This window comes from Erpetoichthys calabaricus, chromosome 4 (assembly GCF_900747795.2).
Source record: "Erpetoichthys calabaricus chromosome 4, fErpCal1.3, whole genome shotgun sequence".
Lineage (NCBI taxonomy): Eukaryota > Metazoa > Chordata > Cladistia > Polypteriformes > Polypteridae > Erpetoichthys > Erpetoichthys calabaricus.
The window spans coordinates 266,798,088-266,825,051 of record NC_041397.2 but is presented as its reverse complement, the minus strand read 5'-3'; the positions used below and the strand labels follow the sequence as shown (position 1 = coordinate 266,825,051).

The following is a 26,964-nucleotide window of genomic DNA, read 5'->3' as shown; positions in this document are numbered from 1 at the left end:
TCAAATGTGTGAATGCTGTTTCTATACTACTGGATAATACTGCAAGCCAAGTTGTACTTGTTTTATTTGTTTTCAATACAGTGTAATGTACCTGGGTACTGTGTAATAGTGTGACGACATGTTGACTTTAATCTCGACGCTTATGACGAGAATAAAGTCGACACGTTGACTTTATTCTCGTAATTTGTCATTAAAGTAGAACATCGTAAACTAAACTTCATCGTAAAATGAATATTTAATTTACTAGATTTTCTCAAACCCCGTCATGTTATATAGCACATTAAATGCTTAGTATTAAGTGTGCCCCGAGCCATGTTAAATCGGTACATGCTTCTTAAACTGACTTCCTCTTATACTGAGGAGGCGCCGCAGGGATCACCGCCCAGAATACATTCACTTCATGATATTCCTGCTCTCTGAACATTTAGAATGCTAAGATAAATACTTGATGTTCACTTCTGGATATTTTACTAAGTCTAAATGCCTCTTTGGATGGTTGAATATATGTTGTCAAAATTATAGTTTAAGTGGTTTGCAAAATTTGTTCAATAAAACGGTTCTATATCTTAACTGCATCTGGCATGCAATATGATTCCTTCTCTTCATTAGTGCCACCCCCTTGAAAACTATCACTTTATGGGGCCATGCAAACCTGTATTAATACTTGTGCGCACATTAAAATGTTTTTTTTGTACAATGTACAATGCTCATGACAGTGGAATAGGTTATTCTTAGCCAGTCTACTGTAGTAAAGTGGAAAATGTGGTTAACATCCATTCATGCATGGGAAAAAAATACCGTCGAATACCGTGAAACCGGGATAATTTAGAAAAATACTGTGATATAGAATTTTGGTCACATCGCCCACCCCTAGGCCATGTGGAGATTAAAAACAAGCAATAAATATATTCCATATAAACAAGGTTAAAATCCCAGGCAGGTTTCTTCTTCTAAAATAGACAGAGGCCCCAATGCCTCTTTCTGAAATCTGGCGTCTCCTCAGCTTATCCCATCAGGAGCTTGCCTCATGAGGAGACGCCCACTGACAAGTGCAGTCACCCACTTATCCCAGGTCCAGCGTTGTACTGCCAAGTCCATTGGCATCTGTAGGACTCCACGCCGAACCCCATGCATGTCTCCCTCAGCCAGTCTGTCAGCGTCAAGAGGGAGACGCCGTACCATAGAGCCATTCATACTCTTCTGCACTGTTCTAAGGAGCAACCCTTCTCCAGCCCCATACTCAAGCACAGACCTGCCACTCACTTCCTCGGAGCATAATAATACATTTTATTTATATAGCGCCTTTCCCATGCTCAAGGCACTTACAGAATATAAGAAAGAACGGCAGGGTATACAGTATATAGCGTTGTACAAACCAGATAAATAAATAAAGAAGATTACGACAGTGAATTCAGAGAAAAGGCCTAACAGACAACATAATTGATGGTCTAGCACACACACATACAGGTTACATGAGCATCTTGACAGAGAGATAAACTAAAAGAAGGGTAATAAAGTAGAGCTATAAGCCTTCCTGAACAGATGAGTTTTGAGTTGTTTTTTAAAAGAATTCATGGAGTCAGCTGACCCGATTAATTTTGGTAGGTCATTCCAGAGTCTGGGCGCTATACAGCTGAAGGCCCTGTCACCCAATGAGTGTAGATTAGTGAGGGGCACAACAAGATTGCCAGAATCAGAGGACCTTAGTGGACGGGCAGGCACATAGTGATGGAGAAGGTCACTGATGTAGTTTGGCACGAGGTTATTTAAGGCTTTGCAGGTTAATAGTAGGATTTTATATTCGATTCTGTAAGACACAGGGAGCCAGTGAAGACGGAGCAGGATGGGTGTGATGTGCTTGCTGATGCTAGTTCAAGTAAGGACTCTTGCAGCTGAGTTTTGAATAAGCTGGAGCTGTGATAGAAGATTAGAAGGGGCACCTGCCAGTAGGGAATTACAATAATCGATGCGGGATGTGATAAAAGCATGGACAAGTTTCTCAGCATTAGAGAAGGAGAGGAAGGAGCGAACATGGGATATGTTACGGAGGTGAAAGTAAGAAAGTTTCTTAATGTGATTTATGTGGGTGGAATAAGAGAGGGAGAAATCAAAAATGACACCAAGATTCTTTACAGTAGAGGCAGGTCTGATGAGATCACCGCCAAGACTGACTGGGAAGGAGCTCATTTTATTAAGTTGCACTTTAGTCCCAATTTGCAGGAGTTCAGTTTTGTTGCAATTTAATTTTAAAGAGTTCTGCTCCATCCAGGTTTTAATTTCACTAAGGCAGGTTGTGAGCTGAGAAAGCTCTGATGAAGTTCCACTTTTAACATTGAAGTAGAGTTGAGTATCATCTGCATAAAAATGATAACCCAGTCCATAGCTACGTATAATATGGCCAAGGGGAAGCATGTAAATACAGAAGAGAAGAGGGCCGAGGACAGAGCCCTGAGGAACCATCTGTCTCCTTTCCTCACGATACATACTCATCATCCTGCCACTTTCTCCTTCTTTAATCTCCATTCTCCTTCTCTTATTGATATTATCTTTTCTAATTATTTTCTTGTTTTTTTGATCTCCTCCTTTCTATCATGCAGGATCCTTTTATATTGTCCAGTTGGGTGCAGGTGCTATCCTGCACCTACTCTAAGGTGTGAATGAGGCACCTGACTGACCTGATCACATTTGCACATTAATGCATGATCAGCCAAGCACCCCAATCAACCTCAGAGCAGCGCTGGAATGTGCACACCCACAGGCCAATTATTTACTTAAAAATCACACTTCGCCACATATCTCTTAACACAATTAATCCAATGGAATAAAAACCCTTCAAAGGCATTTTACAGCTTTCAGAATTACGTACTACTAATAAATAAAGAATCTTGAGTAAAACTTTACTTAAGATCATAGTCCTCAAGTGACAAACATTATCATTAATTCACATAATTTAAAGGCTTTTGCACTGAAGATATTCCTTCTGATCTAAATCTATTCACTGCATGATAATAAACTTCCAGTATCAACATACTGGTTAAATTTAAAATAAAAAGTGAATAAATTAACATTTACTATATATTTTTTGAATATGGTACAGTAGTTGACTAAGCTGTGAAGTCAACTTCTTATATAAAAAAAATAAATTGCATTAAGTTTGCTTGAATACTTTTGGTGGCTTTCTATAACATATGACACTAGTGACAAATATTTGTGACAGATACACTGAAAACTGACAAGCTCTCTTGGATGAAACTCTGCATAACTTCTGAATATATTGAGAGGTGGTTAATTGTATACTACTGCATATGTGCAACAGAGTTTATAAAATTCATATTGCGTCTGCAAACAAACAATTCATATGACAGTAGCTATTGCAGACTCAAAAAGGGTTGTTACAGATGAATGATTGACGAGAAATAATTAAAATATGACTAGAAGGGTCTGTGAAAAGGTGTACTTAAAACAACAGTAAAAAAAAAAAAAAAAAATTGCCAATCCTGTATTTCTGGGTTAGTTTACAGGTGGCAACTGTTTTTTTGTTCTGAATGTCATGATACTAACTATAACCTTATGCTATCCATTGGGCACTTCCAAAATAATAAAAGAAGTCTGTATTCGATCTTCCTGCCTCTTGCATGCGTTTTTTTGTTTTTACATATAAATTGTTCTCATCCTGTTACTATCTTAATAACTAACCGATTCACCTCCTGATTTTAAACCATTCTGCCTGTGTCTGTTTGGCAGCAAGACACGTCAAATACAATTGCACCAAAGAACTCCAGCTGAGTGACATAAGCAGTTCATGATATGCAGAAGTAAAATATATTAATAATTTAGCAAAGCACGTTGCCAGCAATGTAGCTCTTAAAGATTTTAGCTCCATTTTATGGCCACTTTCATGGACATTTATTTGCACCTAATAGTCAATACTAAACTAAAAAAAATAGATGGCAGTGTAGATGCTTGGGGTTTTAATAGCTCAAATTTACTTAAATTAATTACTTAATTAACAGTTACCCGAGTACTGCCAGCATTTTTTTTTTTTTTGCAATTTGTGTTTGTTCTTGCTACTGTGGCCATTAGCATAATAAGAAATTGTAAAAAAATAAAAATAAATAAATAAATAAGCATGTACAAACATTCATGTAAGTTTGAATATTCAGATTCAAACCTTAATTGATATTCAATATTTGACAGCCCTACTGCACACTGTTTGGATGTGGACAGTGGATACTTCACTATGGGTTCCAAGTCATTTTTCTGAAGTTTACTTTTAAATTGAAGACCCAACCCCCCACCTAATTTGTAAAAATGACCTGTTATTTATACATGTAAAAGTTTAAATTAATTTAATTTGCCTCATACAGTCATGTCTGAATTCTGTCCATTTTCATGTCATGTCATGTCATGGACCACCTGTGGTTAACAAAATTGAGTCGAATGGTGATGGTCGCATCATCTGAACAAAGTGATGTTTAAAGCACTCAGAAATGATAATTTTTATTAGTTAAAAGTGCAATCTGAGAACTGAACCCTGATCCCTAAGGGTACTTTAAACATCACTTAAGATTTGAAAAGTTCCTCAGACTAAAAACCTTTGCTTTTAGCATCAGAAATGGGTATTTTGAAGCTGTAAGCAGTTATTATACAGAGACAATTTTTTTTTCACAAAGTGATTTTACTTAACTCATGAAATATGATTTATTTTTAAACTGGCAGAGGTTCAATTGTTTGAGCCTGTGCACTAATTTCGAAATAATCTGGTAAGAGATAACATGACAAACTGATGAAAAAACATAAGTACATCCACAGGGTATCACTAATAAACTTAATAGTCTGCCATTAGACTGGGGGAGGAAATTCCTGATGTAAACAGAAAGAAAATGGAAAAATTTTATGCAAAAAGGCATAATGGACCCATAGTGCACATTACTAATACTGGCTTCAAAACCTGACTCTTTTAATTTATTTAAATTCAGCTCATTAATTCTGTATATTAAATTATTTTTTTGCTCCAGCTGATAGATTATCAATTATGTTATTATTATGACTGAACATTTTTATAGCACTTTCATATTTTTCATGTCTAAATGTTTCACAAAACTATTTTACAGTACAACATCAAATATGCATGAGAATACATATAAAAATATAAATATATTGAAATTAAAAATGTCAAATTACCTTGGTTCCAAGAATGATCTGTCTATCACCTGGCACAAAGAGGGAAGACAGTGCATAATCACAAGCCATTGTGCGGATAACCTGAAGAGTTGGCCTTGAAAAGAACAAAAAACTTAAACTGTATACTGTTTGAAACAACATACTGCTTACAGCAAGTGTTACAATGTGCAAGTAATTATGAAAATGATTTCTGATAATTTAATTCATACAATAAGAAAACTACTACACATATTTTTGTTTTAAGTATTTTTCCCCATATTAAAATGTCTAATTTTGCTTATGATAAACAGGGGGAAAAAATGTAAAAAAAACTTGATGTTTACAAAGTACCGATTAAGTGTTTTTTCAGTAATTCTTTGCAATCTTACAATCCAGGAATGGAGAAATGGGTTAGAAATTAGTAGGACAGATGGATGGTGGATAGATAGATGGACAGATGGATGGATGGACAATTTCTGTTTTACTAAATCTAGCAAAAACAAAAATCAGTATTTTCTCAAAAAATGTCTTCACATAAGACTTTTTTTTGCCTCTCTCTCATGTAAACATCCATATAATAGTTTAATTACTTTTAATTGAGGCTTTTTGTCAGAAAGTGACACAGTATGTTTAAAAATCTCAGCCATCCCACATAACCAGTTTTCTCTATCCTCTGTTCTGATAAATGGTACATGACACTTAGCACTCCCACCAGTAAATTCAGACATTTTTATGAATACCAGATGATAAGGCTCCTTAACAGTTACTCATACTGCCAAGTGCATGATTGTTTTCTTGTATATGCAGTGTTTTGTGTACAGTACATTCAATTGATTTCAATTTTGTGTACAGTACCTTCAATTGATCTTTCTGCAAGTTGATTACCATAAAATATATAAACAAATATGATGTGAAATGAGGTCTTTAAATTCCAAAGAGAAATACAAAGTTATAGACTAAATCAAAAAAGGCACAATAACACAGGTAACAAAGGAAAAAATGTGGCCTACAAATAGAAAACCTCAAGTAAAACTTTGTGAGGAAATGGTATTAACATACAATGAAACAAAAAAGTAAATTACATCTACATCCTCTCTCAGCATTACCACATCTTTCTCATAAAAAGTTTCCTATACACAAATGCTGAGCAAGTTTGAATTTTACTTAGACCATGCCAAGATTTAAATAAATTCAAAAACTGGAAATATGCAGTGCCATCTTCCTTCCAAATAATAAGGTTAAAGGAAAATTTCCCCAATAGCTCAGATTTGGCAAGAAGTTACAACTAGTCCAGTCAGCTATCCACTAAGAAAGGACATTTTGATACATCAATATTTAGGGGTGAAACGATTTGACACATTTAATTGAAATTTGTTCACATTATGCATTAAATTGTCCACAATAATACTGGAGTGAGTAAACTATAATAACGTGCCAAGCCGCATTAAATGAAGCCCAAAGAGAAAGAGTAGCAGCTGCTTCCCAGCCTGTTTGAGGTATGTGGACAAACAGCACCACTGAGCAATAGGATGGACTGACAAGTAATGAAGAGGAGATGCCTTAAACAGGAAAAAGACGACATTGACATGTGCCATGCAAGATGAAGTTGCTGCATTAAAAAACTGTTTCCATATACAACACGTATTTCAAGTTTTAGATTTTAGATCTTTCTTTCTCTGTGGGCTTTTATCAGCTCTGCGAAACACTTTAGTACAGTGTACTCGGTACAGTATTATTATGGATAAATGAAAAAAACAAAAAACAATCTGGCTATTTTTATTTTTTCCTTTTGTATAATGTCACCAAATTTCAATTAAATTGAGATTTTGGTGTACTTAAGTTTTTCTTTTAGCCGGAGGGATTACCCCCTAAATATATATACATTGAAATGTCCTTTCTTATAAGATGGCGTCTGGCCTAGATGTACCATCCTGCAGAATTTCAGCTTTTTAACTTAACAGGAAATAGTGTTTTTGTTGATGAGTGAGTCAACTTTGTATTATATAGACAGACAGAGAGTGAACCTGCACAGTTAATGGTTAAAAATGGCTGCAGACATCTTGCACAAATTATCCATTGCACAAAGGCAGTAACATCTTATACACACCTGTTCCAGATTTTGACAGTTTCAGCTGAAGCAGAAAGGATTGCAATGTTGTCAGAGCTGAAAGCCAGTGTCCGGACATCTGTGCGATGCCCAAGAATTGTTAAGCGAGCAGTCTTCCTGCATTCTGGAACCTTATCTGTTGTTTTCAAAGAATATGACTCAATTGTGTTGTTCTGAAGAAGCAATGCCACCTTTAGCTCACCATTCAAGGACAGGACACTGTCAACTGACCTACATAAACAACCAAAAATAATTGCACTCATATGTAAACAGACAAACATATTTAACATCCTGGTATACTGTACACCTCCCATAACTCCAGAAAGGCAAGTTATCAAATATATAATTAGCAAGCACTTTTGGTATTAGCTGTTCTAATTTTAATATTATAGTAATTGTGTATTTTGTGTGGTGGGTGCGGCAACGCTCTATCAGCGCATGCTCCCAACCACTGTATATTGAAGAATGTTGACATCCTGGTATGAGAAAAAAAAAAAAAAAAACAGAATAATTGTGGATGTTTCGTGTTTTTTATCATTTCATGTACACTCACTATTCACATTTCAGTAAGACATTCATACAAGTAATCAAAGCAAATTTACAGTACGTTAGTGAAAATAAATTTCAAATGATAAAAAACAACCAAACCTAAGCTCAACTACAGAAAGCATTTATTACATAAATAGAATATTTAAAGGAAATCCTCAGTTGATGAGTAAGAAATTAAAAAGGAAACAGAAAAAAGCAATATTAAAAAAAAAAAAACACCAGAAACACCAATAGTACTTCATCCATCCATCCATCCATTATCCAACCCCGCTGAATCCGAACACAGGGTCACGGGGGTCCGCTGAAGCCAATCCCAGCCAACACAGGGCGCAAGGCAGGAAACAATTCCGGGCAGGGCGCCAACCCACCGCAGCCAATAGGACTTAAATGAGCAAACGACATTAACAGTGAAAAGGGAAATTAAAAATATCAAACTTAAAAAAAAAATACCAAAAAATATATCTTAAAAGACTCTTTCAGTATTTCAGCAGCAAGTGAAAAGTCAAAAAGGAGGTACATTAAGAATAGTAATGGAAAACAAAATATACAGAAAAGGAAAGCACACAATGCTCAATGCTTATTTTTTTTATCCTTGCCTGTTAAGAAGCTTTAAATCTTATTTTAACTATGAGGAATATAAATTAAAAACTGTATGAGATCACTGTGACAGAAGTAGTGCTACAATTAAAAAAATGAAATTAAATAAATTCTCAGGCCCCAATAACATTTATTCACGATTGCTCAAAGATATTAGTGAATACATATATAAACCCTTAGCGTCTTTACAACCCTTTCATTCCAGGTTACTACCTATAAACAGAACCTAGAAAACATTGTGCTATCACATAAAAATGGAAACTGGGCTCATCCTAGGACCTATATGCCAACTGGCTTAATGTGCATCACATATAGATTAAAAGAAGCAACTAATAAAAGGCAAAACTGAGTAAAAGACATTCTGTGTTAAAAGATGTGTTAGTGAACAGTCATCATGTGTTTAGATGCTGGGTTCATATTTCAGAAAAATACTAAACGTTCAAGAGAAAGTTACAAAAGCATTTGAACAAAAGGTACGACAGCCTTAAAGGTGTGTTCTTATCAAAATTCTTACAGTATGTACATACATCCAGAAGACATACAACTGCAACTTTATGTACAACAATGCTTGAAACAGATGAAAATTCTTTTGAGATTTGATGTTAATATTCTAAACTAAAAGTTAAACAATATTTTAGGCTAAATAAAAATGAAACCTTTAATATTGGAAAGAGTACCATGTTGTCACATTAAAGATATTTAACTGCGTAATTGTAATTCATTTTCAAGCAGCGAGTGTCTTACAGTTGCCAAATAAAAGTTTAAATTACTAAAAAAAACAAAATATATTTTTTGAGGATATGATACATATTATATAACAAAAAATCTCCTATGCGAATGGGGGTTGGTTTAGAAAAGGTGTTTTTTTTGTTCTTTATTTCTTGTTCAGTGGAACCTCGGTTCACGACCATAATTCGTTCCAAAACTCTGGTCGTAAACCGATTTGGTCGTGAACCAAAGCAATTTCCCCCATAGGATTGTATGTAAATACAGTGGAACCTCTAGATACGAGTTTAATTCATTCCAGCACTGAGCTTGTATAGCAAATTTCTCGTATCTAGAACAAACGTCCCCATTGAAAATAATGGAAATCCAGTTAATCCGTTCCGCATCCCAAATATATTAACATAAAAATCATTTTTCCTAACAAATAACACTGATAAATTATATATACTGTAGTCTACCTTTAATAAATAACACTGGTAAATAATATAACTGATTATTAAAAGAATCAAAACAGGTGTCCAAAGTGCAGTAGAGCATTCAATAAATCTTTAAATAAATAATCCTTAAAACAGTTGTGAAGTGGAGGTTTAAAGTACATAAGAATAACAATCCTTTAACACGAGGTTAAAACGTCAACAGGAAGCAGTCTTCAAAAAACAGATGACAATCCCCGGTGCTTCTTCTCTGTTAGCGTCTCACCTGCTTCTCCCATGCGGGCTCTGCAACAGGCGAGACACTTAATGCAGCTGACCTTCTCTACACCGTCCTGCTTCAGCTGTTTGGCTCGCCTGTTCAGCTACACGCGAGCCTGTACTCGCTCGCTCTCTCGCACCGACTTCCTACTGCTGCGGATTCCTGCCTCCTCCTGCAACCTCCGTTCTCTCTCCTCTCCTCTCTTTTCTTTTACTTCTTCTCCCCCTTAACCGGCTCGCGCTTCTCTATATATGCGGGGAAGACATGGCAGCTGCTAGGGTTACCACTTTTAATACAAAGAAATAAGGGACGCATACGTATTGATTCAAAACGGGACACGCAATTTCGTTCTCAAATACTGGACGATTCCGTATTTTAAAGGACGGGTGGCAACCCTGCCTAGCCCATCAGCCACAGGACAAATCATGGATGTGGGCAGTTTCCCACCTGTGCACTTAGGTGAGAAACGCAGACACCGCAGATCGCCCTGCAGCTCGCTATAGCTACCACGCCCCCTCGCTAAGCCGCGAGCTATACCCACAGCCTGGCACGTGGCTCGTTATGTGAGCCAATGCTCGTATTTAGATCTGAATTTTTCGCTCATACTTTCCTCGTATTTTGAATTTCTCGTATACAGAGGTGATCGTATCTCGAGGTTCCACTGTACAATTAATCCGTTCCAGACCATACGAACTGTATGTAAATATATATTTTTTTTAAGTTTTTAAGCACAAATATATTTAATTAAACCATAGAATGCACAGTGTAATAGTAAACTAAATGTAAAAACATTGAATAACACTGAGAAAACTAACACTGCAATAGTTTGCGCTATAGTGCTACCAACCGCTGGCTAAAAACACTTTTTTTTTTTTTTAATGAGTTTTAAGCACAGGGGGAAAAAAATGAACATTTGAAAAAATCCGTAATTTAATAAACCACCAAGAAAAGTAACATTGCAACAATGCACACTATGAACTGATCACTGTAAACAGAAGTAAAAACAAAATCAAGCCCAGTGCATTGTTTAACTGCCTTCCTACCTTATGCGTCCAGCTCTCTCTCTCGCGCTGCCTGTGTGTGTGCGTCTGTCTCTGTCTCGCCCTGCCTGTGTGTGTGCGCAGCTCTCTCTCGCGCAGCCTGTGTGTGCGCGCAGCTCTCTCTCGCGCAGCCTGTGTGTGCGCGCAGCTCTCTCTCTCGCGCAGCCTGTGTGTGCGCGCAGCTCTCTCTCGCGCAGCCTGTGTGTGCGCGCAGCTCTCTCTCGCGCAGCCTGTGTGTGCGCGCAGCTCTCTCTCGCGCAGCCTGTGTGTGTGCGCAGCTCTCTCTCACGCTGCCTGTGTGTGTGTGCGCAGCTCTCTCTCGCGCTGCCTGTGTGTGTGTGCGCAGCTCTCTCTCGCGCTGCCTGTGTATGTGTGCGCAGCTCTCTCTCGCGCTGCCTGTGTGTGTGCGCAGCTCTCTCTCGCGCTGCCTGTGTGTGTGCGCAGCTCTCTCTCGCGCTGCCTGTGTGTATGTGTGCGCAGCTCTCTCTCGCGCTGCCTGTGTGTGTGCGCAGCTCTCTCTCGCGCTGCCTGTGTGTGTGCGCAGCTCTCTCTCGCGCTGCCTGTGTGTGTGTGTGCAGCTCTCTCTCGCGCTGCCTGTGTGTGTGCGCAGCTCTCTCTCGCGCTGCCTGTGTGTGTGCGCAGCTCTCTCTCGCGCTGCCTGTGTGTGTGCGCAGCTCTCTCTCGCGCTGCCTGTGTGTGTCACACTCTCTCTCTTGCTCGCTGCACAGGAAATGCACAGGGAGAGACTGAACATGTACAAACCAAAAGGGAAACTGGCTTGTTCGTATACCGAGTGTGTGGTCGTGAACCGAGGCAAAAGTTTGTCAAACTTTTTGGTCGTAAACCGATTTGTACGTGTACCAAGAAGTTCATGAACCGAGGTTCCACAGTATTAGGAATTTGTTAGTTTTTGTATACCCCTTGGGGTCAGAGCACAGGGTTAGCCATTGTACAGCACCACTGGAGCAACTGCAGGTTAAGGGCCTTGCTTAAGGGCCCAGGAGAGTAGGATCTCCTGGTAGTAACCAGGATTCAAACCAGCAACCTTCTGCATACCACCACAGTTCCCTAGCCTCAAAGCCACCACTGTGCTCTTCTGTGAACCTGGATCATACAAATTCAGTAGTGGACTGATTGCTGTCTCAAATATACCTATGTTAAACACTAAAGCTGAAGTGGATATGCTTAGGTTCCCCATAGGCCTTTACTTGAATAGGCAGGTTACAAAAAAGCATTATATGAAATTTAGGCTATTATTATTATAATTATCGAAATTATGAAGGGAATGAGCATTGCAGATCCCAAGTGTTACTTTAAAATGTGTTTTCCAACAGGGAATTACAAATCTATGAAATACGTTACAAGAGAGTGGTAGTAAAGTTGACTTGAGATCCTTCAAAACTTAAATAAAGTAGCCCCATGCCCCCCAAATGAGTTAGGCAAATAAAGACTGACATGTCATGCTGGCTTGAATGACTAGAACTCTTCACAGCAGTTCTTATGGTCAAACAAATTGATAAAAGAAATGCAAACAAAATGTAGTACATGTTTTTAATAAATAGTTTGTATGTTTGCAGTATGAAAACTTTGATATGTTTTAATAGAGTATACATTTTCTCTGACCTGATTTTGGCAGAAGCCTTGATATTTGAAATTCTGTGTAACTCATCCTGCAGCGTCCTCTCTACCAATGGCTCTTCTGCTCCATTTTCAGCGATCTTTCTAGAAGAACATGATGTATAAATTAAAATTACTGCAACTAATAAATCACCAGTATATGTATCACAGGAACAAACACCTCTCTTCCCATTTTATTCCATAATACAGTAACTTTAAAAATGCATGCATTAATTCTTACATTACACTGTATGCTTATTACTGCATTGATCGCAGAATATAAGTCAGCACAAAAAAAAATAATAATAATTTGAGATATCATGGCTAGTGCAGCTGATTATCACTGCTTTGTGCTGGTCACAAAACCTTCACATCAGTGATTGTGTATGAAACAGAAGAATACGATTGCTTGAAGTTTAGCAGCTTAGCAAAAGTTACTCTACTTGCCTTTTTTTCAGATCTTCTACTGTTTATTGATACATTGTTTAAAGGCCTACTGAAATATCACCATAACCCATTCTACTATATATCAGAAGTGGCTGCTGTATCTACTGTGTATTAAACATTTGAGTCACCAAGATGAGACGTGTATTTTTATTGAAGAATACCTTAACTTGCTCATGGGGAAAACTCATATGAAAAACATTTTTGATTGTATATGCTGTGTATGCCTCTAAATATAAAACATTAATCTGGTGTCATATTACGCATTATTAATTCTTTGCATCATGTCACTTTGCCTGACTCCCAATTAAATTTGCTTACAAGATTCAAGGTTTACTAATTATCTGTAAATGTATATAAAACAACAGATAAAAATGTCATAAGTAACAAAACACAATATTTTTAAACCTGCTTAGTCCAACTCTGGGTTGCAGGGAGCTGCAGCCTGCACTGGCAGTACTGGGTACAAGGCAGGGAATAGCCATAGACAGGGCAGCAGTTTGTTACAGGGTCCACTCATGCACACACGGTGAATTTTGATTGACCAATTAACCTAACCTGTGTATCTTTGGGGAAGTGAGTGAAAAACTGTATTACACGAAAAAACCTACATAGACAAGGGGAGAAAACACAAATTCCTCATGGTCAATGACCAATGAGCAGTACCACTATTCTACTGTGTCAAACAAATGTCATAATCTGCTTATACATAAAAGAGAATATTTCATCTTGAACTATGATTAAAGTGTTTAATTAAAAAACTCTGATATACATATGGCCATTCTGGAAAAAATAAAATTACTGATGCAAAGGTAGGCTTAAAAATACCTATAAGTATAAATAGAACTAGTATAGATTTCCCCTGCTTTTGATGAATTATGTTTCTATTGTTGGTTCCTTTTACATAACTAAATACTACATATAAAGCAACTGTATTAAACTGACTGCTAACGTTACGTTGTGCTGATGTACCAAATATTTACCACTTTCCTGTCTAAACTAACAAATACAGTGATCTACGTAAAGTCAGATGAAAAGAAAAAGTCACTCCCAAAATTAAGATGTCTGTAATTTGCGGAGAATATACATATGCTTTGCTACAATAGATCATAGATGCTTTTACAGAAAGACAAGCACTTATGTTAAGCGAACAATACAGTTGCCTCTGTTTTTCAGGCCAGTGAACCTGCATTGGATAAACAGGGTACTGGTGAGTGATAGATCAACAGATAGAAACATTTTCCTACAACTGGGTCACTGGCAGAGTATGCTTGATCAGGTCCTTATGGTTTACATTTCAGTGCTTTAGCCACTAGTTCACACTACCTGCATTTACTTCCTGTTAAACCTGTTCAGTTGCACTTGTTAATATTTTGATTGGTTGAAACAATTTAATGGCTACTTACAAAGTAAAACAAAAAAACACTACTTACTTTGCCCTTTTCTTGGCTTTTTTTAGCTTTTTCTCCATCACTAAACTAATTTCAGTGTCTGAGAGAATGTTGAATATTTCAAGGACTGAATCAGTTCCCTGTACAAGTCAAACAAAAACACTTTATTTTCTTGAGAACCAAGAATGGCATGCTGTGAAACACTTTAGCCACAAACAAACTAACATTCTCTGTTACACATATGACTAATTTAACAGCTATAAACTGTATTTATCCAACATTATCAAATAATTAACCAAAGTATTTTTAAGCAAATTAGGAATATATAAATCATATTGTATACACATTCTAAAATATAAATACATGCAAACTACAAAGCAAAATAAAAACTCACATGACAGGCTAAAATTTTTAACTTTGAATCTGTGGCCAGTGACACAACTCTATCCCTTCCTTCTCGAAGAATAGATCCAACTTTTTGGCAGCTTACTAGGCTCTGAAAGAAACATCAAGTCATTTAATGTTAAATTAACTCAAATTAACAAGTATGACTACAATAAAACAATACTATTTAAGTTTAGGTTTGAAAATTCTGGGCTGCACTTCTCAAATAATCAGAATTACATCCAGAACAAAATCCTTTGTAGTATTTCCTTAAATATCAAAATATACTATAATAAAAATTTCAAAATCTTTCCAAAATAATTATTGCACATGCAAATCACAGTGAATTCCGGAAATGTTTAACCAAGGAATTTCTTGGGTTGTATGTGTGAAATAAATAAAGGGTGAGAATAATAAAAGAAATTATTAAACTCAATACAGAAAGGTACTGCTTTCTTCCTATCCATTTGTTCTTTTAATAATTTTCTTTGCACTTCAAATGACACATTTAGCCTATGTATATTGCTCCTTATGTAAAGCAGTTTTCTTTGTTCTATAATGCACTGTGACCAGTATGAATGGTTGAATGTAACACAAACTCTGATTAATTAATATGTATAGTTTGAATCAATATATATGAAAACAATGAAAAATAAAAATACCTCTTCTGTTCTTTCATCGTTTTCACCCTCTTGCTCCATCATCTCTTCATGAAGCCCTCTAAGCTTCTTTGTATTTGGTTCTCCGGTTTCTTTGGCCTGAGAGGTATTACAAATAACTAACTAGTCACCCAACAACACTTACTTACACAGCAGCTTTTCATATGTTATGTGTACATCAAAGAGCTTTATGAAAGCACAAAAAAATGTAAAGTTACAAAATGAGCAAAATGGAACTCTCTCCAGCTTATCAGCCTTTAATATTTAAAATGGCGTACATTTTAATGATCGATTTGATAAAATATGCAAAAGTCAGACAGCCAGAGAATACAAATGATTCAGTAGTGGCTTCAGGTTATACACAGCAAAAGAGCATCATAACCAGAGATAGAGTAAATACTTAAGTTTATTTATAAAGTCCAAAAACTAGCCGACCATAGATATCTTATTATTTTTCAAAATGATAATGCAACATAAATCAATAGGTTAGAGTTTTAGGTTTATACTCTGTAGTACATTAGCAATAGTCATTACTGCAGGTTGTATGAATAATGCATACAAAAGGTTAACATGGAACAAATTTGGTGTAAATGTGATGTTGCATACACTTCTGTACTGCAACATGTTACTATCCTATAGCTGGTATTTGTTCTATAAACACCTGTTTATAAACTCAAAACATATACTGCATATATGGAATTTTTTTCTTTATTAAAATGTAAACATATGCTTTACTATAGGCTACTTTTCATCTTATACTTAATCAGGTAGTCCATACAGTATGTATCTCAGAACTTTTCTCTATAGACTGAAATACTGCTTCTTTCTTTGCAGTTTCCAGCAGTTTCTATTTTAATATTTTTATAGTTTTCAAACACACTGTAGTGATCAGAATAAATTTTAATTTTTAATTCAACAGAGGCACTTTTCTAGAGCTATCTCTAGGAGATGCAACTTAAAAAAGTGAAAAGAAATACTTTAAGACATCAAATAATAGGAAATATAAATATGTATTAAAAGTAGAATACAAAAGAACACAACAAAGAGAGATGTTTTGTACATACGTGCACTTGGCACTTGATGTCATTTTTTTACCTCATTTAAATAAGTAATGTCCCAAGCTCTTAGTTCACTGTCTGCTGATCCCGTTATAATTCTCCTTTCATCATTGACCAGTGCTAGTCCCCACACCTGTATACAAAGAAGGAGCTCATTACAACTGCTTCAAAATACTCTCAAGTCACAGTTAATTCCATTTGCCTCAAATCATGTGAAAGCTGAATCTGTGCTAGAGGGAGTCACACAGAGAGGGCATAACCAGGTGAAGCCAACAAAAGTGATATTTTAATTCAGAAAACACAGAGGAAAACAACAGGTTTTCAGAGCTGACGACTGTAGGTTTGACATACACAGGCTTCTAGAAGTATAACTAGGGGTGACACTACTCAACTGTCAAAAACAGTTATTTGTGAGTGTAGGGGAAACAAAAACACCCACATCTTTTTAAAAAACAAGAAAACTATAAGCATCAGTGACATACTTATTTTTGTTTTTGTGATATTTGCCCGGACACCATCAGACCAACACCACATCTTTATCAATTCCATGCTTTATTTTCTTCTCCACACAACACAACTCAGTCCCACAAAACTCACAATGTGCTTCTAGCCCCAGTCTCCCTTCTCCTGGGTCCTCTCTCTCCAGGAGCTTCGTCCTGCTCCTGCTCCCGACTCCAGCTCACTGACAGAAGGGAGGCGGCCTCCTTTATCCTCACCCGGATGAGCTCCAGGTGCTCTACCTGACGTCACGTCCTGATGTGGCGGAAGCATCAGGAGAGCACCCGGAAGCACTCCGGGTGACCCTGGAAGGATCGTCTTCCATGAGTGTGGCAGAAGTGAATAAGTCCCGGGCTCCATGAGGGTCGGGGCGCCCCCTGGCGGTGACCAGAGGCCCCAACGGTCTTGAGCCTCCCTGCTCCCCTTCCGTAGGCCTCTTCTATTCCAGGGGGGTTGCCCCCTCGTGGCCCGGAGGATAAATATGCCACGACCCAGTCCTTCCAGGCGTCCCGGCCAGGTCTGACACCCAGCCACGTACCACATCTTGTTCAATTTAAGAGCTTTATATCCAGCTAATCAAGCAGAAGTGAAAAAGTACCACTTTGTGCACATCTCAATGCAATTCCCTTTCAGCCAATACAGGTTTCAAGATGCACACTAATGCAATTTATTTTTGTGGCGGACAGTTATGTTATAGACATTGCTTTGTCCAATGATTTATCTTATAATCAAAATGAAAGTTACACTTGAACTAAGAACTTACTGAACATGTGCCCTTTAAAAGTTGATATATAAAATAAAGATTGGCTGAGAGTTCGTGGGAATGGAGAGAAAGGTGTGTGACAGTAAGGTAGCTGGAATCGAAATTTAAAGCTGGCTTCCTACTGGAATACAGAAGTAGAGTTTAAATTGATGGCAATTTGGATTTTTTGCTCAATGCATCTTCTGCTGCAGATCTGCAGTAGCACTATTTTTATAAAATTTTAGAAGCTCTTTGAACGGTTACACCATGCTTCTCCTTAAAAAAAAAATAAAAATTGTGAAGCATTAAAAGAATGCTTCTGCATATAACCAACATACAACCACGGCTAGAGATTTTTACTTTCTACAACTGGTTCTTGCTACAAGTCTGCTGCAGTTCAGCCAGGGAAGGAACCAGCTTTATGCAATCATCAGTTTGGTAAGTTGGTTAAAATATGGATGAATAACTGAAAGCAAAACTGTTGCTGTACCCTTTATTGGAGGTAGGCACAGTGCTACATTACAGTGCAATTAATCTCGCTGCCATTTCAGGCTTCTTCATAAAAATATACGACACTACAAGTTAAAAATGATTGTGACTCAGAGCTGATCTCACCTTTGCTCTTCTAAAGCAAGCAAGAATCTGACATTTTTATTTATTTCTGAACTGATTCCACAAAATGTTAAAAGTATCAAAAAAAAGAAAATGCAACAGGATTTTAATTAGTTAAACCATGAAAGATTTTTAAATAACAGACACAATTCCTACAATGACAGTAATTGGCAATCTATGTATATGCCTGCATCTACTTAAAAACTGTGAGAAGCTCTGAATTTCAATGTGGGTTCAAAGGCATAAACAATAGTGGGCCAAAGTCATGTATCAAATCCATATAATCTGCAAAAATATCCCAAGACCACATTCGCATCTGCAGAACATCAAGGGAGAAAAACCACTTTGTAAAAGAGCTTTCAAATGTTTTAAATCATGCTGTAACACTTTTCATACTATTTGCAACAGAATTTTCAAAGTTAAACCCCAGATAAGTAAACTGATTAAATCAATTAGCAAACCTTAAGCATAGCACATAAAACTACTATATTATGAAAGTAGAGTTTAAAAAGTTGGGACACTTTATCTGATTTTAAACAGATAACACTCCAAAGTAAAATTGCACAAGAGTTTGCCAGTATAATAAAATTACCTTAACAAATTAACCAAGCATGCTTGAAATAAAAAATATTCTCTCTATACATATCTTGGTGTACTGTATGTGTGCTGAAAAAGTATAAAGTGAAAGAAGAATGCTGGGTACTTGAAATTACTTCGACTATTTTTGTAATATGTCATAAGCACAGATAAGTGTCATTTAGTTCATACCCTAAATGTTTCCAGTGTACACATACAGAATTTTATAAAAATCAGCCTCCCATGTACCATTGTGGATGTACATAACAGGTTGGACTCCAGGTCTGTACAATCAAGTTGATAAAACTACATTACCACTAAATAACCAAGACAAATTCCATTCATTCCACCTCCCCCCCCCCCCATGAGGGTTTGGATGAACCAAATAAATACAGAAAGCAGTCTTGGCTGGACTGCCATCCATCCATCCATCCATCCATTGTCTCCCGCTTATCCAAGGTCAGGTCGCGGGGGCAGCAGCTTGAGCAGAGATGCCCAGACTTCCCTCTCCCCGGCCACTTCTAGCTCTTCCGGGAGAATCCCAAGGCGTTCCCAGGCCAGTCGAGAGACATAGTCCCTCCAGCGTGTCCTGGGTCTTCCCCGGGGCCTCCTCCCAGTTAGACGTGCCCGGAACATCTCACCAGGGAGGCATCCTGATCAGATGCCCGAGCCACCTCATCTGACTCCTCTCGATGTGGAGGAGCAGCGGCTCTACTCTGAGCCCCTCCCGGATGACTGAGCTTCTCACCCTATCTTTAAGGGAAAGCCCAGACACCCTGCGGAGGAAACTCATTTCAGCCGCTTGTATTCGCGATCTCGTTCTTTCGGTCACTACCCATAGTTCATGACCATAGGTGAGGGTAGGAACATAGATTGACTGGTAAATTGAGAGCTTCGCCTTGCGGCTCAGGTCCTTTTTCACCACGACAGACCGATGCAGCGCCCGCATTACTGCGGATGCCGCACTGATCCGCCTGTCGATCTCACGCTCCATTCTTCCCTCACTCGTGAACAAGACCCCGAGATACTTGAACTCCTCCACTTGGGGCAGGATCTCGCTCCCAACCCTGACAGGGCACTCCACCCTTTTCCGGCTGAGGACCATGGTCTCGGATTTGGAGGTGCTGATTCTCATCCCAGCCGCTTCACACTCGGCTGCGAACCGATCCAGAGAGAGCTGAAGATCACAGCCTGATGAAGCAAACAGGACAACATCATCTGCAAAAAGCAGTGACCCAATCCTGAGCCCATCAAACCGGACCCCCTCAACGCCCTGGCTGCGCCTAGAAATTCTGTCCATAAAAGTTATGAACAGAATCGGTGACAAAGGGCAGCCCTGGCGGAGTCCAACTCTCACTGGAAACGGGTTCGACTTACTGCCGGCAATGCGGACCAAGCTCTGGCACCGATCGTACAGGGACCGAACAGCCCTTATGGGGCCGGTACCCCATACTCTCGGAGTACCCCCCACAGGATTCCCCGAGGGACACGGTCGAATGCCTTTTCCAAGTCCACAAAACACATGTAGACTGGTTGGGCAAACTCCCATGCACCCTCCAGGACCCTGCTAAGGGTATAGAGCTGGTCCACTGTTCTGCGACCAGGACGAAAACCACACTGTTCCTCCTGAATCCGAGGCTCGACTATCCGACGGACCCTCCTCTCCAGGACCCCTGAATAGACTTTTCCAGGGAGGCCCTGGAGTGTGATCCCTCTGTAGTTGGAACACACCCTCCGATCACCCTTCTTAAAGACGGGGACCACCACCCCGGTCTGCCAATCCAGAGGCACTGTCCCTCATGTCCATGCGATGTTGCAGAGGCGTGTCAACCAAGACAGTCCTACAACATCCAGAGCCTTGAGGAACTCCGGGCGTATCTCATCCACCCCCGGGGCCCTGCCACCAAGGAGTTTTTTGACCACCTCGGTGACCTCAGTCCCAGAGATGGGGGAGCCCACCTCTGAGTCCCCAGGCTCTGCTTCCTCATTGGAAGGCATGTTAATGGGATTGAGGAGGTCTTCGAAGTACTCCCCCCACCGACCCACAACGTCCCGAGTCGAGGTCAGCAGTGCACCATCCCCACCATATACAGTGTTGACACTGCACTGCTTCCCCTTCCTGAGACGCCGGATGGTGGACCAGAATCTCCTCGAAGCCGTCCGAAAGTCGTTCTCCATGGCCTCCCCAAACTCCTCCCACGCCCGAGTTTTTGCCTCAGCAACCACCAAAGCCGCATTCCGCTTGGCCTGCCGGTACCTATCAGATGCCTCCAGGGTCCCACAGGACAAAAGGGTCCTGTAGGACTCCTTCTTCAGCTTGACGGCATCCTTCACCACCGGTGTCCACCAACGGGTTCGGGGATTGCCGCCACGACAGGCACCGACCACCTTACGGCCACAGCTCCGGTCAGCCGCCTCAACAATAGAGGCACGGAACATGGCCCATTCGGACTCAATGTCCCCCACCTCCCTCGGGATGTGGTCGAAGTTCTGCCGGAGGTGGGAGTTGAAGCTACTTCTGACAGGGGGCTCTGCCAGACGTTCCCAGCAGACCCTCACAACACGTTTGGGCCTACCACGCCTGACCGGCATCCTCCCCCACCATCGAAGCCAACTCACCACCAGGTGGTGATCAGTTGACAGCTCCGCCCCTCTCTTCACCCGAGTGTCCAAGACATGTGGCCGCAAGTCCGACGACACGACCACAAAGTCGATCATCGAACTGAGGCCTTGGGTGTCCTGGTGCCAAGTGCACATATGAACACCCCTGTGCTTGAACATGGTGTTCGTTATGGACAATCCGTGACGAGCACAGAAGTCCAATAACCCGCTTGGGTTCAGATCGGGGGGGCCACTCCTCCCAATCACGCCCTTCCAGGTCTCACTGTCATTGCCCACGTGAGCATTGAAGTCTCCCAGCAGAACTAGGGAGTCCCCAGAAGTTATGCCCTCTAGCACCCCCTCCAGGGACTCCAAAAAGGGTGGGTACTCCGAACTGCTGTTCGGTGCATACGCACAAACAACAGTTAGGACCCGTCCCTCCACCCGAAGGCGAAGGGAGGCTACCCTCTCGTCCACCGGGGTAAACCCCAATGTACAGGCTCCAAGTCTGGGGGCAATAAGTATACCCATAAGTATACCGGCGCCACTCACCGGGGGCAACTCCAGAGTGGTACAGAGTCCAGCCCCTCTCAAGGAGATTGGTTCCAGAGTCCAAGCTGTGCGTCGAGGTGAGTCCGACTATATCTAGCCGGAACCTCTCAACTTCGCGCACTAGCTCAGGCTCCTTCCCCTTCAGAGAGGTGACATTCCACGTCCGAAGAGCCAGCTTCTGTTGCCTAGGATCGGACCGCCAAGGTCCCCGCCTTCGGCCACCACCCAACTCACACTGCACCCGACCTCCTTGGCCCCTCCCATAGGTGGTGAGCCCATGGGAAGGGGGACCCACGTTGCTTCTTCGGGCTGTGCCCGGCCGAGCCCCATGGGTGCAGGCCCGGCCACCAGGCGCTCGCCATCGAGCCCCACCTCCAGGCCTGGCTCCAGAGTGGGGCCCCGGTGACCCGCGTCCGGGCAAGGGAAAACGCCGTCCAAAATTGTTTTTCATCATAGGAGGTTTGTTTATGGCTGGACTGCCATAGCACACAATTAGCTATGTTAATAATATACATCTGTTCCAAGTTAGAATCACTAAATATGCTGTTCAACAGTGGAAGGAAGTCCAAGTCCTCAGCACAAAAGAAAACTAAAGTGAATGACGCACTCAAGCTTGCAGCGTGCGTGTGTGTATCAGTAATTGTCTCACATGGCCAATGTCCTAACCGTAAGTTAATATATAGCAAATATACAGCTGTTCTCATTAAATTAAAACACTGAACTTGTACCAGCCCCAATTAGGAGACCATTAATGAGCAAAGACTGATGTACAAAATCAAGTGAGAAGAGCCTTGTGTAAGACGATCGAAGGCTCTGTGACCATTTTTCTGGATTTTTTTGCAATTATTGATTCATCAAATTTAAAAAAATGTATTGCAACAGGTTGATAAATATTAAATTATAATTTACTGGAGACTGGGGTTTTTACTTAAATTCAATTAAGAAAATAGATATCAAGAATGTTACCTCACTGCGATGTCCTGTCATGGTCTTAAAACAATGTTGTGAGTCCAGATCCCACCACTTCACAAAAGTGTCTTTTGAGCTATAATTGAAAACAGAAAAATAATATTAAATTTGACCAAATAAGCATAATACTACAATGCAAAACATGTTGTTGATCTCATACTGAGATAAGAACGTAGGATATATTTTGTACGTCACCATAAAACCGGCAGACAAATTGGAAGGCAGGAAGACACGAGTATATAGAGATTCATTCACATGTATTCCATGCAGCAGTAAATACAAAATGTAAAATATATTATATACTAGTCATTTAGCCCGTTACAATAACGGGCGCTAGAACAGTAGTGCATAAACATTAGTAGGAACAGTCTATATTAAATGGCAAGGGACTTTGACCACATTCTTTTTGTTGGTCGTATTTTTCTTTCTTTCAGCCTTTCTTTTGTTGATGTTTACTTGCTGAGCTGACTGTTCTTCGTGGGCTGCCGCCATGTATTGTGTGTCTTTAATTTTCTGTGACAGTAATACTGTCTTGTACGGCTCTATTCAATAAGGGCACGTACAAAAAGGCAAGCTTCAAAAGGGCGACCTCAATTGAGCGCGGCGAATAAAGGCCGCAGTAATAATGCTTAGCCTAAATTGTTAGTTGCCATTTTCTTGCCATTGCCACTGGAATTTACAACTTTCTACAGTGTAATATTGTCCAAGTAGTATTTCACAACTCTGCTTTAAGACAAAGGGTTTTTAAGTAATCAAAAGAAGCTGGGACACATGTGCAAACTGTTTGCTTCAACTTGCAAGGCTCAATTTACTTTAATTGCTGCAGAACATCTGTGGGTTGTAACCTATTAGTTGTTCCCTGAAGGCTGCCCATTTGTAATATTCTGAAATTTCCTTTCTTTCCAGTTTTTGTTAACCTAAACTTTAAATTTAAACCTCTGGCAGTTTACTACTTACCTTTTCACCATTTTAGATTATTCATTGGATTTCAACCGATTAAATTTGAAGAAACTAAAAAAACGGAGGTGTTCTAAAACTTCTGAATGATAGTGTAGGTTTCAAATAATTACTAGTTTTTAACAGTACGAGAAACTCATAAGACTATTTCAGAAATGTTACCTGGTTACAAGCAAATTTTTTGACTTCAAAAATACAGCTTGTGTGATAACATCCTTGTGGCCCTTCAGTCGATACAATCCACATTCATTTATTACATCCCAAACAATTACATCTGTATCCTGAAATACAATAAATAACAATAAATGAGTTGCAAAAAGTGAAATTACTGTATACTGTAGAATGGCTAAATTAAAGAATGGTAAAATATGCTCTCTATACTCCAAAATCTCACCTACCCAGCAATGAAATACATAAAAAAAGATTACGATTTGAAGTTTAAAAGTAACACACATTAATATGAAGACCTCTGTCAGTGGATGTAGTTAAGTCAAAAAGATGAACTCATTTTAATCCGAGAGGTCCAGAAATATTAAACTGGGATTAAATAAGTAACAATTAAAATCTTTTTGCAAACACTATACATTTGCTCATGGGGATGTCAGGTGCTAATTAGCAGGAAATTGCAATTTCATTAATTTTAATAAGCAGTGTTGTAATATTTCTGTCAACAGTAACTTTTAACAATGAAAAGTTGATCAATTCTAAATTCACCATATAAAATCTTACTTTTGATCCTGAAACCAGTCGCGCTCCTATATGATCATATCTGATGACAGTAACAGCAGTTTTGTGCCCATTGAATGTAATGTTGCTTTCTCCATTGAGAAGGCTGAAAATGCAGATAGATCCATCCTCATAACCAACAGCCAAATGGATCCCATCAGGAGAGGGACTCAATTGCGTCACTTCATATTTTTTGCCATGTAGGATTAATACCTGGCATGACAGAGCAGAAAAAAACAAGAATGAAGCCTATCTACAAAGCAACTGTTCATTAAGCTCCCATTGTTAATTGTAATTCTTATTGTTTAGCAATAGAGAAGAGGGAAGGAAAACAACAAAGCATACTATATTTTTGTGCTGTATATTTCGTTTTTTTCAATAAGAGTATATACACTAAAATGTTAAATTGTATTCCAAAAAAAAAAAAAAAAAAAAGACAAAGTAAAGTACCTTATTTCTGCAATTAACATTGTTATTAAGCTAAAAATTTGCACTTTTATAAAACACTGTTCTTGCACCACAGCTACTTTCAAGTTTTTTCATAGTCCCATTGTGGGGAAGCATAATGGCTTTAAAAGGCTACTGCCAAATTAAAATGAATTGACCTCAAATGATGACAGTGATGATTAGTACAGTGTTATTATTTATTCTGCATTCAGAGGATAACTCCTTCTAATGTGACTTACAAAAAGTAATACATTTACTATACTGTATAATGTATTTGAGTTGTAGAAAAGAAACACAGACTTCAAGTTACAGCACAAAATGTATAGTCCTGCATTTGGCATAGGAGTTGTAAGATAAACCATTCACAATTCTTCTTCTAAAACGGCAACAACAAAAAACACATTTAGTTAAGAATCAATAGATTCTAAGCAAACAATCTAGCTGGGGGTGCAAATATGCACAAAACTTAAAATATATAGCAAAATAAGTCATTATACATTTTTGAATTGTGACTTTTGTGTTGAATGAGCAGTTGCTCATGGAGTCCCAAATAAGGCGCATTACCTCCATTATGAAGGGGCACCCGTTACAGCACTACGGCCATGTGGCACGATTCCCAGTGGCTGATCCAGCTCGCAGGAACCTCATTGTCGAGGACATGAGTTGCTGGACCAGGCCAAGGGTACACCCACGTAACACCTGACTGTGGCAGATAGATGGTCATTTCCGGTGGGTGGGACAGGACTGAGCGTCTGACTTGGGGATTGCCAACCAGGATCCCAAGCTGTTTTGTCATGTGGTGGGTGCAGCAACATGCTGTACCATTGCATGCTCCCCAACCTGACCTGACCTGGTTGAATATACAATCACGTTCAAGTCCCCTCTTTCTACTAAAACCAGCACGAAAAATTAAAATGTGTAAGTAAATAAAAAAAGAGAGGCTAAAATAAAAACTGTATGGAAAAAATGTATCTGCATAAAGCTGAATGTATGTGTGAACTTTTGTCTAGTACGCAATACTGCTGAACACAGATTACCCATTTGTACAGGCGAACACCATGGGCTATGTTTTATTCCGAAATAAGTTGGTGCCCCCATACTGAGCAATGGCAAGTATTCCAGCTATTTAAACCTACTCTCTATTATATATATATATATTTATGGAAGAGAAGGTCTGTGATACGGTTTGCATATTTGCAGCTGGAGATCCACAAAGGGAGAAAATGAATCGCGTATTATAAAGTAGTTTTTATTCCTGAGCTTTCAGCCTCTACCAGGGGCCTTCATCAGAGGATAATGCTTACAGCTACAAGAATCAAAGGCAATATATTGCAAAAGTTACGAGGGCGGGGTTGGGTTTGGCGAGGTGGGGGGTTATTGGTTGTAAAGATTTTATTATGAACATGTTCTTTTTAAGTTTGCATATGCTGGGTTTATGTCCAAACGTCTGTTGATGGCGTTCTCATGTGATAGCCAAGATTCGGCCAGCTCTCTGGCACTTTTGGTACTGGCCTTAAATCTTACTTGTACATTGTCCCAGTTAAATGTATGTCCTGTTGATTTAGTATGCGTATAGATCAGTGATCGTGAGTCCTTTCTTCTGACGGCGTTGCGATGTTCCTGTATACGTGTTGCGATTCTTTTTGATGTTTGTCCTATGTATACTGATGGGCAAAAACTGCATGGAATTATATAAACTGCTTTCGATTTCTTGTTTTTAGCATTAAAGAGGACTGTGCACAGATTGTTCGTGGGTGTGTGTGCTATTCTGACGCCTGACTTGGCCAGGATGCGTGCTGCACCTTCAGACACCTTGTGGTGATAAGGAAGGGAGTACCAGGTGGGGTGGGGGTTCT

At 39.4% G+C, this 26,964-nt stretch overlaps 1 protein-coding gene across 1 annotated transcript in view; it reads right to left on the bottom strand.

The window, feature by feature from the left end:
- Positions 1 to 26,964, bottom strand: part of wdr3 (WD repeat domain 3) — an 80,874-nt gene that overhangs the window by 31,524 nt on the left and 22,386 nt on the right. The window contains 10 exon segments of the mRNA XM_028800751.2: positions 5,185 to 5,278; positions 7,271 to 7,501; positions 12,499 to 12,597; positions 14,370 to 14,467; positions 14,722 to 14,823; positions 15,374 to 15,469; positions 16,466 to 16,561; positions 22,976 to 23,054; positions 24,098 to 24,216; positions 24,665 to 24,874. Of these exon segments, the coding sequence (XP_028656584.1) occupies positions 5,185 to 5,278; positions 7,271 to 7,501; positions 12,499 to 12,597; positions 14,370 to 14,467; positions 14,722 to 14,823; positions 15,374 to 15,469; positions 16,466 to 16,561; positions 22,976 to 23,054; positions 24,098 to 24,216; positions 24,665 to 24,874 (1,224 nt within the window).